The 18,165-nt window shown below is 33.9% G+C and overlaps 1 protein-coding gene across 2 annotated transcripts in view; it reads right to left on the reverse strand.

Annotated features, from left to right (window-relative positions):
- The window catches only part of LOC128677524 (uncharacterized protein), a 40,275-nt gene that overhangs the window by 8,082 nt on the left and 14,028 nt on the right, over positions 1-18,165 (reverse strand). For both annotated transcript variants that reach the window (XM_053758444.2, XM_053758445.1), the window contains one exon: positions 510-697. In XM_053758444.2, the coding sequence (XP_053614419.1) occupies positions 510-697 (188 nt within the window). The remainder of the gene's footprint in view (positions 1-509; positions 698-18,165) is intronic.

The raw sequence follows: 18,165 nt of genomic DNA on the forward strand, positions 1-18,165 counted from the left end.
TTATCAAACACAAATGACGCTAATGCTATTTCCTTTGTCAGTACAATATACAATACACCGCACCTATTACAGCTTAATTAGAGTAATGGAATGTCCCATTAAGTTCTTCGTGCGATACACAATAGACATTAAAAAGTTCGCATGATACATGTGATTGGACTGACAATTTAATAGTGTGCTGGCATGCAAATGCATGGCGTGCATATGTTACATGGGTACAGTAAACTAGATGTCAAGTTTGCGAACTTTAACTTCTATATGTTGGTAATAGAGGGGAATTTCCAAGTAATTGATAACGGCGATATGCTGTTACTCGTACGTACGTTGAACACGACCCGACCATAAAATATAAATATTTATGTGGAAATTAGTTCTGGTTCTAAATTCTCAGATTATCATACTCAGACATACTTAATGTTGAACGGGCCAGTCGATTTTGGGTACTTTATTTAATATTTAGACATAAACACATCAAAATCGGCCGCCTGGCGACCATCCTTGCTACTCACCATATGACGTGGTACTGCCTATTGATGAGGTACTCCCATGCGTAGGCCTTGCTGCTCGAGCCGTCCAGACCGAGCCTAGCGCACTCGCTGCTGAGGAACTCCCGCCTGGCGACCATCCTCGCGTTCACCTCCATGAATTTATCTCTGGTTAGCAGACCGTCCTGCTGGGTGCCGTTCTCGAAGAGAAACTAAAAAAAAAATCATGATTTTACTTAAGACTGTCATCTGAGATGCTATCATTGTTTTATTTACGTATATCAATTTTTTTACGCACTTTTTGAAGAACTTCATTTTCAAAAAGTGTAAAAATATAACTCAAGAGTCCGATTCTGCGGGCACTGATAATTTGCTTCCATCATATAGTAATATATATAGTAAAGGCACTAAACATGAAGTTAAGAAGAAGTCGTCAAGTTTAGTATAGGTTGGGTTAGAATCAATGTTTTTATATCTGTGGTTAGAATGTAAAAATTCACTTATGTGAAAGCGCTTTTACTTTTGTCCCGATGTAGCATCGACACCGAGTCGAACGCATAGATGATGACATCATGTACGTTTGGTACCTATCTGTATTAATATTAAACTCATAAATCATTAGTTATGCTCATACTGCATTAGTTTTCACGGTGAGCGTATGTGTATACGCATGTTATAAATAAATAATACAAAAATATAAATCCAAATAAAGCAATAAAATAAAAAAGCAATTTTGTTGTATTGTACGTATAATTTTCTTTTTTAATTCAAACACAAAATTAAAAAGAAAACCGGTATAGTAGGTAAGTACTGCAGTGCTATTCTTGGGCATGCCTACTAGGTAGTTTTGACGTTTTGATTTAGCAGGTGTATGTGTATATTTTACGGTAGTATAAAAAATACTATCTCCCATACCCTAGCCCATACCCATATCATGAAAGTATAACGCAAATTTGCAAAAATATGCATCGACAATAGAAATATAGTAAATTTAGAAAATCTCACGAAGACTCCTCAGGTAATTTATGTATGCCATTGATAAACAGTTGAATAATATATAATTTCTAATGAAAAGCTGTTTCGTAATAAAAACTTGTTCACCTTCAAAAAGTTTATTTTATTACACCGATGTGTCATCTTCACGGGTTTTAGTAAGAACTTGTTTCCATTGCTCGGTTACGCTCCGACGGCCTCGCATCATGTTGACATCCGTCGCCGACGGATCAGCACAGAACGTGCTAAATTGTATAAAGGTTCGATGCATAGCAACGCACGTCAATGTCAAAACCTATAGAAAACAACGGAGCTACCCGTACTGCGACGTCGCAACGGAACGCGACTGAGCAACGGGAACACGCTCTATGCCAACTATATATTAACATTTTAAAAAAGTTGCTGTCCAGTCCGTCACGTGATATTAGTTTATGCAAGACATACGTTATTGATTTTATGCAATTAGATATGCAATACATACATTTTGTCGTTTTGAAAATATGCGAACATTTTTATAAGATGGTCGGTCATCTATTTCAATTGCACTTTTCCACTAAACCTACCAATTTCTAAATTATGACTAATTTCTTCAAAGTTATTAACATTGAAATACATATTAATTAATTGATTACTCGATTGCGTGCGGGTCTTGGAATTTACATAACTAATAAAATTATTAAGTAGATAAGCATCAAATTAGTCACCACACAAATTGTAATCAAAAGATCTTAGATACTACTCGAGTAAATGAAAAACGACGTCATTTTAATAAATTTACTTAAGTGATTTTTTTACCTTAACAAAATCACCGTTCCACATTTTAGCAGTTATTTATCGAGAGGTAGTAAATATGACAGCTCATTTTCTGTCATAGTTGGGTAGGTCATAGTTGTTACCACTTTACCAGTCCTTACTGAAACTTTATTATAAATTCCTCTTCGACAAAGCTCATTAAATTTGCATAACAGTCTTGATTTAACAGTCTCTCCATCACGAGGGGAAGAATAGATAAAATAGAGACAGTTATAATGTTAAAAATGTGTATGCATACGTATTTGATGACGTGTGTCATGACCTGGAGGCTTACCATCATCTCTTAACGCGATCCACTTTACGACCTAAACTGAACTGCATCGCAAATTCGTACCATCGACTTAATTTTTAGTATGAATGCGATTCATTTCAGGTTCCTAAATTGAACTGAGTTACATTGGAATCGTTCTGTAAAAGTTGATGGTACCCCTACAGGTCGTGTAAAAAAAATAATAAATCACCTTATAAAAAGTTGAAGATTTGGTCGACCTGATGATAACTCTCTCTTCTCTCTCAATCTTAAAGATTGCATGCACCTTGATAGGTATGTAGCTATTTGCGCTTTATTAATTTGCACCATTATTATTGTTTAAATAATAAGCTCGCTATCCAGCTAAATGTGGCGTTCAAGTTTCGGACTCTTGACACTGTCTACTCTGTCATACTGGAAAACGTGATAATGTATGTATTTATTTTCATCATCATCATCGTCATCGCTGCCTTTTTCTGCCCACTGTTGAGCATAGAAGTAGCATTTCCTTTCATAGTAAGAATTTATACTTTTCATGGTTAAACAAGTAACTTTCGCCATTTCGCTCACTTTCTCATTGCAACTCTCCCTAACCTCATTCCCGATGCACTGTCTGTCTGTGTTAATCTCCGCAGCACGCGAACAAAAATGATCGGTTCAATTTACTGCACGTCACATATATAGATGTATGTGACGTGTAGTAAATTGAATTTTTCCGAAAAATTCTTCTGGCAAGAAGCGGTATTTGGAAGACTTGAGTTGTCTCTCTCTCTCTCTCTCAATATCCGTATTGTTCTCGGTTCGTTCGAGGCTTTGATGCAGCGAAGCTCGTGGTCAATCTAAAATTAAGATTCGGCTTTTACAACCGCCTGTCAGACGTCAATCCTCCTTAAAAGACGCTATTGATATGAAGTGATATTCTAACACGAAACTATACGCATGCCATATTAGAAGAATGTAACATGCAGATAACACGTTATTACTTAAGTATCAGTTGAGATGCGCGTACAATTTGTGAAATGGTTCAAATCGAAAAAATGCAATTTTGCATACACTTTGTAAACACACGCGTGCCGTAATACTATCACTTTTATAAACCTACCTAGAACTATATATTGAAATAGATACTTTCGTCTATAAAACGTCAATTTTCTATATTTTCGCCACTGTAATATTATTAGAATGGTGTGATTAAATGACGAATGCAAAAATACTATAGTCGAGTTTAACCACTTGACAACACGCATGATCCAATCCGTGCGGTCCTAGGTCCTATGGTGAAATTAATATGATGACGTCTGTAATAAAATTTTGCCTGCTTACTAAATAAAACCTACCTAAGTGAAGTGACATGTTTGGGCTTGCTTACACCAAATACCGAAAAACAAAACTGGGGAGGTCAACAGCGGTCACCAGAGGTCACAGGAGTTCAACCACCCCTCATCCATTCAAGTTTATTGTCTTTTGAAACAATAGAATTTGGAATATTATTTATATACTATGTAGAGCTGTTGCTTTGGTTTTCTCGTAAAAATCTTGAATTCTTTCGGTTGATTTTAGGACCTACCATGTCTAATGATTTACTACACGCGATTTTTACATCAAAGACTTGATGGCTATGCTATTAGAGAGAGTATGAATTAATGCTGAAATGGGTAAATTTTGTGTGATTAGCTTGGAAGTCGCCGAAGAATTTACCTATATATGTTTTTGCGAATGCGATTATTGCCATCCAGAAATAAAAACCACTCATAGCCGTCTAAAAATTGATAAGTCGAAATTAAACAAGGCTTTCAATAGTCGTCTAGACTTTATTTTCTGAACGTTTTTTAATACCTTTGTTTACATTGTTTCTGTTATCTTTATCTTCCACTAATCTCGCTAGCGGAGAATATACCTAACTACTTTTTTTTGTCTTTTCTTATCCAGAGTAAATAGGAGACTGAGGCATTTACGAAGACACCAGTGAACTCAACAGTCTACCAATGTGCAGGATACCGCACGATATTTTTCTTCGTCGGAATTAAATTGTTTTCAATTCCCTATTAAAATGCTAACTTAGTGTGTACATACAAACTCATGTACTTAGTAGGATTCAAACCTGAGAGATTTTTGGACCACCACCACATCATTACAAATTAAAAAGTGAGGAGAAATAAATACCACCAAACCTAGCGTTTATGCTTTATACTTACTGACTGATACTTTTTATTTTCCATCTCGCAAGGTCTTCGGCATTCTTAATTGCCAGACCATTAACACCCATATAATCCTTGAGGACATCAAGCCAGCACTTCTTTGGCTTGCGTCCTCTGCCAGGGTCAGGCGGAAGCGGCATGGCCAGACATTTGTTTGTTCCCTACGTAATTTGCTCATAAAAGCCCGGTTTATGTCCGGACCATAGTCCGGACGTAAACCCATAACTGACTGTGTGCAATGTCGCTGTAGAATGCAGTCCCCAAATACATGTTTTCCGGGTTTTTGGTCGTCTCCGCAAGGGAACGAGTTTGACTTGAAATCGACTGTATAAAAATTGGACGACAGATCGCCTGCATCGCAATAATGATGGACCGACTTTTTGTTCAGCAATTAAATACTTGGCATTTAAAAAAAAAACTTGCCCCCTTCACTTTTAGGGTGTCCCGAAGGTTTAAGTTATATAGTAAATTCATTAAAATACATATAACGTTTTTTATTTACATCTGAATATATTTGACTTGTATGTAATGAACAGTCCTTGTATAAATAAGCTTAATTGAATTAATAATATTGATCTAAAGTCCCAAAAAGAGCTTTTTTTAGGCTGTCCCAGTGCTTGCCAGCATCAGAAAATTGTAATTTACGGAAATATTTTATATAGATACACTATAGAAAGTTTATTTATTACTTAAAGTAGAGATGTTAGTTAGTTTAATTGAATTAAAAATATTATTTAAAACTCTTTAATTAGACTCGGAAAATTGAGATTTAATAAATACTCGAAAACTGCAGCCGACCTGACAGTACAGTGTTCGTCGAAATGGATATATTTATTCTATCAAAACTATTTTGTTTATTACGAATGGCAACATTATCCACAAAGGTCTTAGTATATGTCATATTCGTGCAGAAAAGTTGGTGTGTTTACCGCTGTCGGCGGTTGACCACGTTTTTATAAGTCAGGTTTGGAGCCTCTTTTTTCTTATTGTGTGATATATCGTACGCTTAAACTACTTTCAATCAATTTATACATTATTGCAATAAGGTTTTAGCTGTACAATTAAGAAAAATATCAATTAACTTAGCTAAAATAAATTATTCTTTAATCTCAGGTGGAAAAAAGTGCCGTCAGCTATGTGACATTTTATGCCGTCACATATAGGCTGGACTGCGGCTGGACTTATAAAAAAGGAGGTTCACAATTATTATTAAAATAAAAGTGGCCAAGCCATAGTATCAGAAGCCAACTATGGGCGTTAATGTTTTAGATATTTTTTGTAACTTAAAAGAATTTAAGTATAAAACTGATTATGATATGCTTTTGTGTTTTGATGTTTTCATTTAATTATCCCTACCATCCCTACTTCCCTATTAATATTATAAATATGCGCAAGTCTGTCTATCTGTCTGTTACGCTTCCACGGCTAAACCGCTGGACCGGTTTCCATGAAATTTGGTTGGATATAGTTGATGACCATAGATCAAACATAGGCTACTTTGTAAAAAATAACTGTGGTGGCTGCAATGGGGGGGTGAAAGTTTATATGAAAAAGTAACAAAGATATTTTCTGCTGCGGGCGGAGCCGCGGGCAACAGCTAGTGAAAAATAATTTAAACAAATATGGAAAAAACTATTACTTTTATTTAACAAATTATGCCCACATGTAGACTCAGCTTTACGATTTTTGATATGTCAGTTTGGTGACTGGCCCAATTTATATAATGTTTTAGTGTTATTAATTTTGTTTTTAGTACCCTGCCTAGTATTTTATCGATAAATCTTTTACTTAGATTAATATTTTAATAGTAACAAAAATAATATTAATATCCTGTTTCTAAACTAACATAAAACAGAAAATTATGAGCGCAATGGCATGACTTGTCACCAAACTGAAACTAAAATGTAAATTTTAGAGAATACATATTATTTCTGCATTATTAAGAATTATTTTATAATATGTTGACTTATTTGGATCATACAAAAGAAAAAGTCGAGTCTTATACTAATTTATTTTCAACATACAGCAGTTTTAAAGAGTCATCAAACTGACCACAATTTTAACGCACTGTCCGATTAATTCATGTTTTTTACTAATGAAACAATATATTTATAGAAAGAAAGTATGTTTTCTAGTAAATTACACTTCAAACAACATTCTAGATGCCTCAATCATCATAAAATATATTTTTTTGAAAAAATCGCTATTTTCCAAACGGCATCTTTTAGTAAAAATGCTCAAAAATACCTGACATTCTTAATAATGTTGTATGATCATCTAGGCTTTCATTACTTTATATAGCTCGTCTTGATGCAGTAAACATCATCTACACCCCCTTTCCACTATGTTTGCATGTATGTAATGTAGGTACTTACTATACTTTTTACCCTATAAGAAAATATTTTGCCCGCACCATTACGTTAACTATAATATAGGAAGAACGTTAACTGTAATCAATCAACTCATCGTCTGTGTAGGTATTCTAGATGTTTTATTGATTACAAAAACTTTCATATAACTAGATAGTTATACATACACGCATAGGTATGCGTGTCCTGAAAGGTTCTATAATAACAAACACAATTACTGCCTCGCGTGTTTCGACGGACTGTTGTTCGAGGATCAATATCTATCAAAGGCAATTTCTAACTAACGCATTCTCTTGCACGAAGGATGTTACAGGCACGGCTTGCTACGTAAATTTCAAACTTGCGCTGTTATTATAAAGTTGATATTAGAACGGCAGATTAGTTATTGTAACTATATCGATTAGTTGTCTCTTTAAGTAAGTGAGCGATGATGTATGTAGGTACATATAGCTATGAATAACGTATTAGTATTTTACAACTGTATAAGCAACATTTGACACAATTTTCAACAGGTACCTACTTATTACTAGGTAGGTAATTATGTGTTCGACTTTAGTACATTATAACTTTTCAAACAAGTCATGAAGTTGTCGTTTTGGTTCATATCTGATCCAACGATTGGCCATCCAACAGAGTAATGCCATAGGGTCATATTTGGGGACCTTTAGATCGGACATGAGACGAGACTGCCTTATATAGGTACCAAATTTTTTTTTGTTGTACTTATTTTCAATAAAATGCAATGTGTGGATAAAGGTAATTTAATAAGCTACCATAGTTTCAAGGTTTATAGAAAATTATCAGCACCTTTAGGTATCGTAGGTACGTACAAGGAAAAATTATTTTTCTGTATTAATTTTGCCGTTGTCGATACAATTAAGTTATCGCGAATATTTGTTAATCACCTGAAACGAATTCCGTTTGTTCACTTAAGTATAAATGACGTTTTTGAACATATTTTTTATGAAAAACATTGCTTTTATCGATATTTTTTCCCACTTAAGATTACCTAGTTATTTATGGATTATAATTTTATCTGATAATGAAATTGTTACCACTATATCCGGTCCGGTAACAATAGCATTAGGCTATATCTTATCATTTTAATTATTATTTTTACGTTACACCCATGAGTATACTCGTAGGTAGCTTCCTACCTATTTACGCCTTCGCTACCATTAATTCGTAGCCATAATAATATGCTGTTATCTAAATTCATCTGATAAGTAGGTACTTACTTATGATACCTACTCGCTTATATACTGCTGAACATGTGGACATAGGAAGCTGTTTTAGGTAGGTACTATTTATTGTAAAGAGGTAGGTAAGCGTATGTGAGTTTGTATGTGTTAATCTCCAAAACTACCGAACCGGTTTCAAAAAATATTTTGATTAGATATCCAAGATTGCTATAGGTATATCCTATTTAAAAATTCCCACGGTAGCGAAGTCCCGGGCAACATCTAGTATAGGTACCTAGAAAGGCAATAAACTGATTATTCTATTTAGGTGTGTAGATAAGTAATATTCAAATTCATAATGCTCTCTTAACTCTGACAATGGTAAGTATACGTACCTTACCAACCTACTTATTTACGAGAGTTGGAGTTAGAGTATAGGTATCAATTTGTCATACCTAATAGTAGCAAAAATACTCAATCATTTCCATAAATGTTATCTTAAAATACACAAAAACATAAAGTTGATTTATGAATTCCTCCACAATAAGTAACAGAGCCTCTATCATCGAAATTGTTTGCGTCAACTAATTAAGTTAAGGGAGTGGAATGGTTATGAATATTGGCAAAACCAATTTGTGGGAACCATTTCTGTGATGAAACTACATTTACTGCTACATAATTTATGATGGGTATTGGGTGTGTTCGAATTGCAAGTACTTGTCTGAAGTATATTACTATAGTGTGACTTGTAGATCATCTCCAAATAGATATCTATATTTCGTGGTAATGCTTCATCGGTTGAACTAACCTTCGTTGGCACTGGTACAAGAATAGACATCCTGTAGACACTTAAAATGCGTTTTCATCGAGAAATTCTATGAAAATGAAAGTTCTGTTCGCAGCTAGTGTCGTTTACATACATTGTTATGTTTATTGGGCCACTAAAAGTAGATGTAAGCCACATCTGATGTAGTTGCTTTTCAATGGCAGATTCTTATATCAATTTATTATTCAAGGTCTAAATTTATAAGTATAGGTGTGTCAAAGTTGCCCGCATATATGCAAACTGTTTGTTGCCCATGTCATTCCACGCATCACGCATGAAGCGTTGTATCTAATTTCATCACTATGTTTACTACTCTTCGACTTATGGTCCATATCCAGATGGGGTTTAGGGTTTGTGTAGTGTTTCACCATCGAGATCTGTATTGGACTATGCGATGTGCTCCTCCTAGTCTGAGGCAATTTTATTATGAGATATCGTAAAAAAGTTTCTTTTTTAGAAATACCTTTGCAAAATATAGTGGTATATACCACTACATACACCATTAATGTTTTAATTAAATCCAATTTATCTGCGTGTCGTGCGTGATGAAGTAAGTGTATTATTAAAGGCCTTCAAACTTAGGTACAGTATGTCATCAAAGATGAAAGAAGCGTTGGCAACAGCTTTTTCAGAGTTAGTCACCCACGATAAATCAATAAAATTGATAGACATATACTTATCCATTGTTTAACACGTTTTGCGTATAGAAATTGTATATGTCATGCGCTATTCAGTATCAAATAATATACCGTCTAGTCTATTTATTCTTACATTTATGATAACTTCGAATGTGTTATTCCACAAAACAGGTCTAATAAACTTTGCTGTATTTTAGAAAATGTCAGGTCATAATAAATTAATTCATATGATACGTAAAACCACAAGTCTAGCTTAGTTCCACAGTGACCACAGAAAATATAAAGGCCACTATATAGAGGACACAGAACTAGATTGAGAGTACAACTATGAATAGAAATAAGTTCTATGATAGAACTATTCGCAACAGAAAACGTGGCAAAATTTTACGAGGGATTTTTTTAAAATGAAAATTTTGATTAACACCGTTAAGTAGTTTTATCAATGTTCATAATATCCACCAAACTATTGCATGACTCCCACGAAGGAAAGTCATCACTTTATTCTTAGTAATCATTACTCAAATTACAGTAATCTTCTCCAATAACTGAATGTTTCATATCCAACTTCATCTTTCCTTGATTTGTTCAATACGGGGCTTTCTTATAATTTGATTTCCAATTTATGGATTACATCAAGACGGTTAAGTCGTGGGTGTCAAAGATTAGATCATACTATTTCGTTCAAAAATGTATATAATTTACAGAAACTTCTTATAACTTATCAGCAATTTGTAACTTGCATAAATAATCAAATTACAACAATTTTACGAATGCACAAATTCGTGTGGAACATTAATGTTATTGCCCATAGACTTCGGTAATAAATTGTGGGAATATACCTACTGTTGGGGGTGATTTTTTTCCATAAGAAATATAGAAGCATAATTCGAAGGTGTAGGGGGATATATACTACATACATGATTAACACTTTAATGTCTACACTTAAGATCTGGTGCCAACACCTCAATAAGACAACTATATAATAAAGCAGGTTACCACGTTTAAAGGTATTATGAAGTATATTACAGATAAATGTCAATTTTTATATAGATACTGAGTACTCAGTACTTACTGAGTATTCACGGCTGAATACTACGAAAATTTGAAACTTCAAATAAAATCCTTACCTAAATGATACAGCAAAAGTTCAGACAATAGAGCTCAATGTCATGGTCCAACGGCTGGACCGTAAAAAATGGATGATGATGCATCACTGAACGCGGATATACTTAATATAAGGTTTGGCAAGGCAAGGAAATTATACAAAAAGCTGTGTCATTGTTATTTACGTCATTAGATCAAGTAAATTTAGACGAATCTATTCATTATCTCTCCATTTGTATACGATAATTGCGTGAGCGCAATTTGATGTAATGATGGGCGGTTCCCGTGCTCGTGACCATAGATAAAAGAAAAACAATGGTCGCGACAATGAAGACACGTATAAAATGTTATTATAATTTAAATATTGAATTCGCCTTCTTTTTGAAGATTTGGCTTTAATTTATGATCACTCATTGGGAATACTGTTATCGCTTATAAGACTTTAAGGTTATCTCTTACTCGCTTCGTACGACATCCACAGGTGGTTATATGGTGGTGGCGAATGTGTGCGGACCACCAAATAAATAGATAAATACACACCTACTTAGTTATTTGCAATGTAAAAAAATTGGAGTACCTATTAAGTACTAAAACTTCTGACACACCCACCAAGTATTGAGGACAATAGATAGTACCTAAATGTAAGTTAGAAACGATAATTACTTAAAAACATGTACGGAAGTCATCGCTTATTTTTACATTGAATATTTTACGAACATCATGTTTATTATCGGGCATTCTTCCTAAAAGAGTTCTATCTTATCTAATGAATGTTTAAATGTGTTGCTATGTACATAATCTAGATCACTGATAATATAACAACGGATGTTGCATGTCTAGCGTTGATTTGGAAAACTTAGAGTGGGTTGTACCAGTCAACGTTGACGTTAACTTCATCCTTGCGCGCCACTGACGCAACTTTTAGACCAAATGGCGCACTTTGCGTTTTTGTGCACAGGCTAAAGTTAACGTCCAAGTTGACTGGTGTACTGTTCTGTAAAATAAAATTAATTTTTGATTTCAGATCTAATTATTTCATTTATTTATTTAAAATTTAATGTAAATATGTAAAGTACAAGTAGGTACTGTGCGTACTTTAACTAATCTAGTCTAAGTTTTATGTAAGTAAGAAGTTAGTGAATCGATTCGATTCGATTTTTTTGTAAAGAGAGAAACTGGAATTAGTATTCGTGGTTGAAAGAAACGGTACAATTAATGGCACTTGCTTTATGAAGAAAATATATTAACTGAAAGTTAGAGTAACATTAAGTTACACAAAATTCGATTAATTAATGCCTAACTGCAAAATGCAAAGCAAAAAAGCGTTTATCGCCTAGTAATAAGAATGCGCGACTAGTGATTTTTTATAACAACTGGTTTATGATAATGTTGGCAACAAAAGTTATTTTGTGGTCATCATTTGGTTCATTTTGTAGCATCAATAATCAAAAACCAACGACAATAAGCTACCTTGAAATATAAATAAGTTACTAAGATTAGGTACAAACTGCTCGTTCGTACCTATTTAATACTGTTATACATAGATTTTTCTAGTAGGTTAGTGACTTTTGGTTCCGCACTAGAATAGCACCGCTTCATATTCTCCCTTGGATGTCGTACGAGGCGCTAAGGTATACATAGGCCTAGGCAGCTGATAGGAAACAATAGCATTCCCAGGGAGGGTTGACGTCAGGTTCTAAAATCACAGCCGAATCTTCAAAATTTTAAGTTATTTTTAGACGCGGCAACATGCGGAGAAAAGTGAGACTAACAGGCGAAGATAAAGCTAATTTGCCATCTAACCTCAGTGTATTCATAAAAAAGATAAAACATACTTTAATTTAAACTAAATATGTTTTGTCATTATCGCACTCTTTAACATTTGTCATTGACAGAAACACATTTTAGCTCTTACGTTTTAACATTTTTATTAATAACATAATAAGACTAATATGATGTGGAAACAGGTTTTCCCGCCACCGTCATAGCGATAAATTTGCAATGAATTTGGGTTGGTTGATTTGGTACCTATTGACGATATAAGATCGAGAAATATTAATTTAAATTTTCCACATGCTTCTCCCGCAATGGACATTTTTGACATATCGTTTGATTTAATTGTTATCTCTTGCAATAAAAGCTATGGGATTAGCTTCATATGGTGAATCCCAACCTATCGAACGAAATATATACTGTGTGTATTGATTTTATCTTCATTATATCGGCGAGGCTGAGTATGCCATTAGGCACATTCAGCAATATAATAAATTAACTAAGCTATTCTATTTTATCATCCACAACTAAATATATAAGTGTTAAACGTAAGTACATGTACTTAGATTTTGAACGGTCCGATCCTGAAAATCGTACTTAGGTATTTCAGTTGGTTTTTGCTGATGGTAGTTATTTATGATACCTAATCATCGGATGCATATTTTCCCATATCAATGTCAGTATCTAAATGCTATTGCCTATTTAAATTATATGTTTATATTTCATTATATTAGCAAATATGAAATTTTCATCAATTATACTCCGTATATAACTATTTTATAATTTTACTATTTTCAAGTTTCCAATGATCAGAAATTTTCTTTTTCTTTACATTTACCGAACACGTCTGTTCAAATCATAAGATACTGATTAAACTTCGAATGTACCACTAAACGGGGTTTTACAATAACAGATATAAATCATTTCCACGCCATATAAACACGAGCAATAAATTAGTTGCGGGCTGTGGGGATGGCAGGCGTTTATTTTTACATCGTTGGGATTCGGAGGCTGTGCAAGACGGGGCGTCGCTCGTCGCAATGCGACACTCTTCGTCTTCTCTGTTCTCCTGGTATTTCACAAAACTAGTGCGAAACTTAGAATAAATCAGATTTACGCGTTATTTCTGAAAAATGCATTGTCAACTCATAATAGTAAAGTATTTTGTATATAAACGTAAACTATTTCATTGCTTGTGAATAGGAAGGTTTATGTAGAAAGTAGTTTGTGAATAGGAAGGTGTATGGAGATAAAATAGTGCAGTAGAATAAATAGTTCGAATAAAAATCGATAGGCATATCTATTAAAATTTGATAAAGGTCACCAATTGAATATATAGGTCACCAAAGCAATACTAAATCCGAGATAGATAAACCTTAAGTTCTTAAAAAAATAAGTATATTTTAGAGGAATCAATTTACAGTCTAATTTCTAGTGTTGAATTAGGATTAAATGCACTAAAAATTCGCTACTAACATCACCATTTCATTGACCTGTTACGTGCAAAATTATCTAATCAAAATGTGGACATACACAGTAGGTAACGAAATACCGGAAATTTGTGTCTTAAGATAATAACACGACAGCGGGGTAAATATTGTCAAAAGTCACCTGTGTTGGGAATATACTTTACTCAAGATGACATGATCAAGTTGAGAGAATGTTGAACTGAAACTTTTTTATTCAATGGAATCTAGTTGGATCGGTTCATTGTACTTACTACATAGTACTCTTTATTATGCAGTGATTATAATTCAATTTACGTTTAACACAGAGTTTAATAAAGAACAAATTATAGTCCATGTAATCGATCGCGAACCGTGTCATTAGTAAAAACATTACCTACTAGCCTAAACGTAATACGTTTGGAACATAGATTTACATGCTTCATTTCTTTGAGTAAAATATCCACCTGTATTTTTATGGGTATAAAAATATGTTTGTAAAATTAATTAATTGTAATCTTAGGTACAATTAAGATAGACATCTGTTTATCATTACAGCAGTCCTTGCTTCGTCTGTCTTTGGATAGAGGCCACCTCTTTATTTCTCACTTACAAATAGTAGATCCATGATAACTAGATGAGCACTAGATACAGAGAAACATGGATATCATTCATGTCTCCCTGTATCTAATCCTTCTACTAGACGACTTTTCCCCTTGATCTCTTTAGGTCTACACTAATTTCTCATCTTAATCTATGGTAAATCTATGGTATTATTAGTAACGCATCTCTCTGCTGAACGACTTCTTCCCCTTCTTATTCTCCCTAGATCTTTGTTTTGGCTAATTTTATTCTAATTTCAGAGCTAAGAATATTCTAAATCATATACCGTGGGAATCCTGCCCATACAAATCTGGGGTCGGACCATGACCTTTGTTCACGAACTTACTCTACGTCGCCATTATCTTTGTCAAATGCCAGGCTACGATATTTACTAGAACGTTTGCAAAGTTTTTGTAGTCTCTGCAAATTGACATTTTTGTTATTTGGCACGGCATTATCATATTTGAATTTTTCATCTTCCATATCAGATAAAGTTAGATTCCTCCATGATTCTACCTGTTTCTACCTGTTTAAAAACACGTGAAAAGAAATTTTCTTATTGTTTGATTGATAAGTTAGTAGGAACTTCAAGCTACTCAATTAGAAGTATAGTGTTAGTAACTAGAAGTATAATTAGTAAATTGATCCCACCAAAAACATTTTCATGTAAAAATGTTGCCAAGACGAGTCTAGTTTGCTTCACAAACTCTACACTTTTGTCAAAATGTATGAAAAAGTGGTTAGATCTCATGTAGAGCCAAGATTCTTGATATATGCGCCCTAACTACCATACCTAACATCACATACTCTACATTCTAGTTAAAACGTGTAGCTTGGCCGTTTCGTTACTCTAGAAATAAGATAACGAATGCCTATGAAATCTACGTGACGGTAGCAAAACGGCTAAGACACACGTTTCTTAGTTCTTTGCGGCCTTTACACTACAGTTACAGCAACAGTTAATATCAATTACTGCTCTACTTTTGTTTGAAAATTAGAACTTAGCACCTACCTAACATGAAGGCATTTTATTATTGTTTCACCATACATATTTCAATTTAGTGCAAAATTTAGTTTAAGTATTTACCTAACAATCTCATCAAATATTATACATGCGAAAGTAAGTTTATTTACCATAGTACCTCTTCACATTTTTTCTTGAAATCTCGAAGTAAGAAGATGGAAAAAATGTACTATTCCTGTGGGATTTACTATAAACGACTTTGCAATATTGCATTGGGTTATTATTATCCACTGATACAGTAATGGATACAGAGCACTACTAGACTAGCTTCCAGCCTTCCAGCCCAATAATCCCCAGAAATTTTCCAATGGCAAACATTGAAGGTGGCCGAAGTACATCTGGAACAGCCATTTTCCCATGGCCTATAGTATGTGCGTGTGTCCGTCTGGTGCTTAGATTTTTTTTTGTTTTGACACCAATAGGGAGAATCAACAATATTCTATACAACATAGTTCTAAAATAAATCTCAGATTTGTTCAATCTTATTTCAGTTTTTCGTTCTCAATTAATATCTACTTACAATTAATATTAAAGTGAATATGTATGTTCCTCTTCAAGCTTCCATTTAATAGATATTCGTGAAATGTTGCAAAAAATTATATATCGTATCTCTTAAAAAATACTATTTCCGTGGGAAATTGACGCGGGCAAAGTCGCGGGTAAAAGCTAGTTATCTATAAATATTTAAACAAGGGAAATATTGCAATTGGTTACAAACTATTTAATAATACGAGTATGTATGGTGATGTTCAATATTGCTCAGTAGATCGAGTGGAGAGATCTTGATCGACGATGTGACTCCATCCAATATCGATTCTGGCACGATGCGATGCCGGCTTTGTTCAAGACAAAGCCGGCATCACATCGTGCATGATAGTGTATTTTTTAACCTGATTTCTTAACAACTTCAACGATGTGAAGAATTATCGTTGGCTACATCGATATTTTTATTTATTATTAAAGCTACAGGATGGTCATCAATGGACTTTTGCACTCTAGTCGTACGAACTGGAATTTATTCATTCATTTATTGGCTGTTTCCTCTCAATGAGTTATAAAAAAGGTTCTAACTAGCATTTTGCAAGTGTTGCCGGTGGTTGCCGGCGATAGCAATTAAACCCTCGTAATTCCTCGAATTCAAGACACTAACATGAATATAACTCTTTCGTTATTCGTCTTCTTTTGCATAATTAGTATTATCAGTATTATTAAGTAATCTATTTTATGCATTTGATTAGGTACAATCAGCAGCACATCGACCCACCCAAAGTAATTGCAAAGTTGCCGCTAATACCGCGCCATAGAGGTTCATGCAAGGTAACTTGATGTGCTGTTGACTGTACATAAAACTATGATGATGTCAAAAACTATAACTATAAAGTTTTATGCCGGTCGTTGGGTGTAAGTAATTGACTGAGATCTGCCAAATCCACGTAATTTTCTAGGAAGATAATGTAGGTACTAATAACAATGCGAACAAGAGAAGTGTGTCAGTGAATCACGTTCGCAATAGTTTTTGTGCTAACTTGCCAAGAGTTGATGTGGAGCGTTGACCTAAAGGCATATTATTTAGGGTTCCGAAATAAAATTGTGAACATACCTCTGAATTTGATTGGTTAAGTGAACATATCCATGGATGAGTAGATTTATAGGTTTTTATTGTCCTGGCCCAGATTTGAGTTAAGCTCAAATAGAATAGCGAAATGTTATCTATCTAGATATCTAGATTTTTGTTTTTAAGTATATTTGAATCAAGTACAGTAAAAATAAAAATAACAGACTTCAATCATGTCTATTTTGGAAGCAACCGATTATAAATTATTAACGCGTGACATTTTATTCTAGAGCTATGAATATAAAATTTATAATAGTTGGTTATAATTACAATACAGTGCTATAGTTCCCACAGTGTAATCAGCTGTTAGCCAAAAGGTGTGGGTATTGTGTCAAGGTCTGTTCAACATGATCACAGATGTAAATAGTCAGTCTTTGTCGTGGCTAACGTAATTTAGGCGTGTGGTTCCCGCCCTAGGAAATATATAATCTAATAGGTATATATTAATTTTACCAGGTAAGAGCCCACAGCATTATTCCTAAAAAACTGTTCGCACAAGTGATTCGTAAAAATAATAAAATGTTATATTTTTTGTGGATTCTGGGATCCGACGAGTTACTAAGTTAAGTAACTACTTATTGTAATGTATTCCCAATGACATTCTTAGTAACTACTAAGAATGTCATTGGGAATACAGGAAAAAATGTTTTAACTGTAGGTACTATTACTGTACATACATACCTTAGGTAGGTTTGGTGTATCTATTGTTCAAATTAAAATATAAAAAATGTTATGCTATATATTAAAATTCATTTATGTGCCGTTAAATTCCGTGACCATTATACGTTATGTATTGGCCTGTGGCGAGAGTGGAATACTGATACCCTGCCTATTGTTATTAGTAAACT

This window comes from Plodia interpunctella, chromosome 18 (genome assembly GCF_027563975.2).
Source record: "Plodia interpunctella isolate USDA-ARS_2022_Savannah chromosome 18, ilPloInte3.2, whole genome shotgun sequence".
NCBI classification, from domain to species: Eukaryota; Metazoa; Arthropoda; class Insecta; order Lepidoptera; family Pyralidae; genus Plodia; species Plodia interpunctella.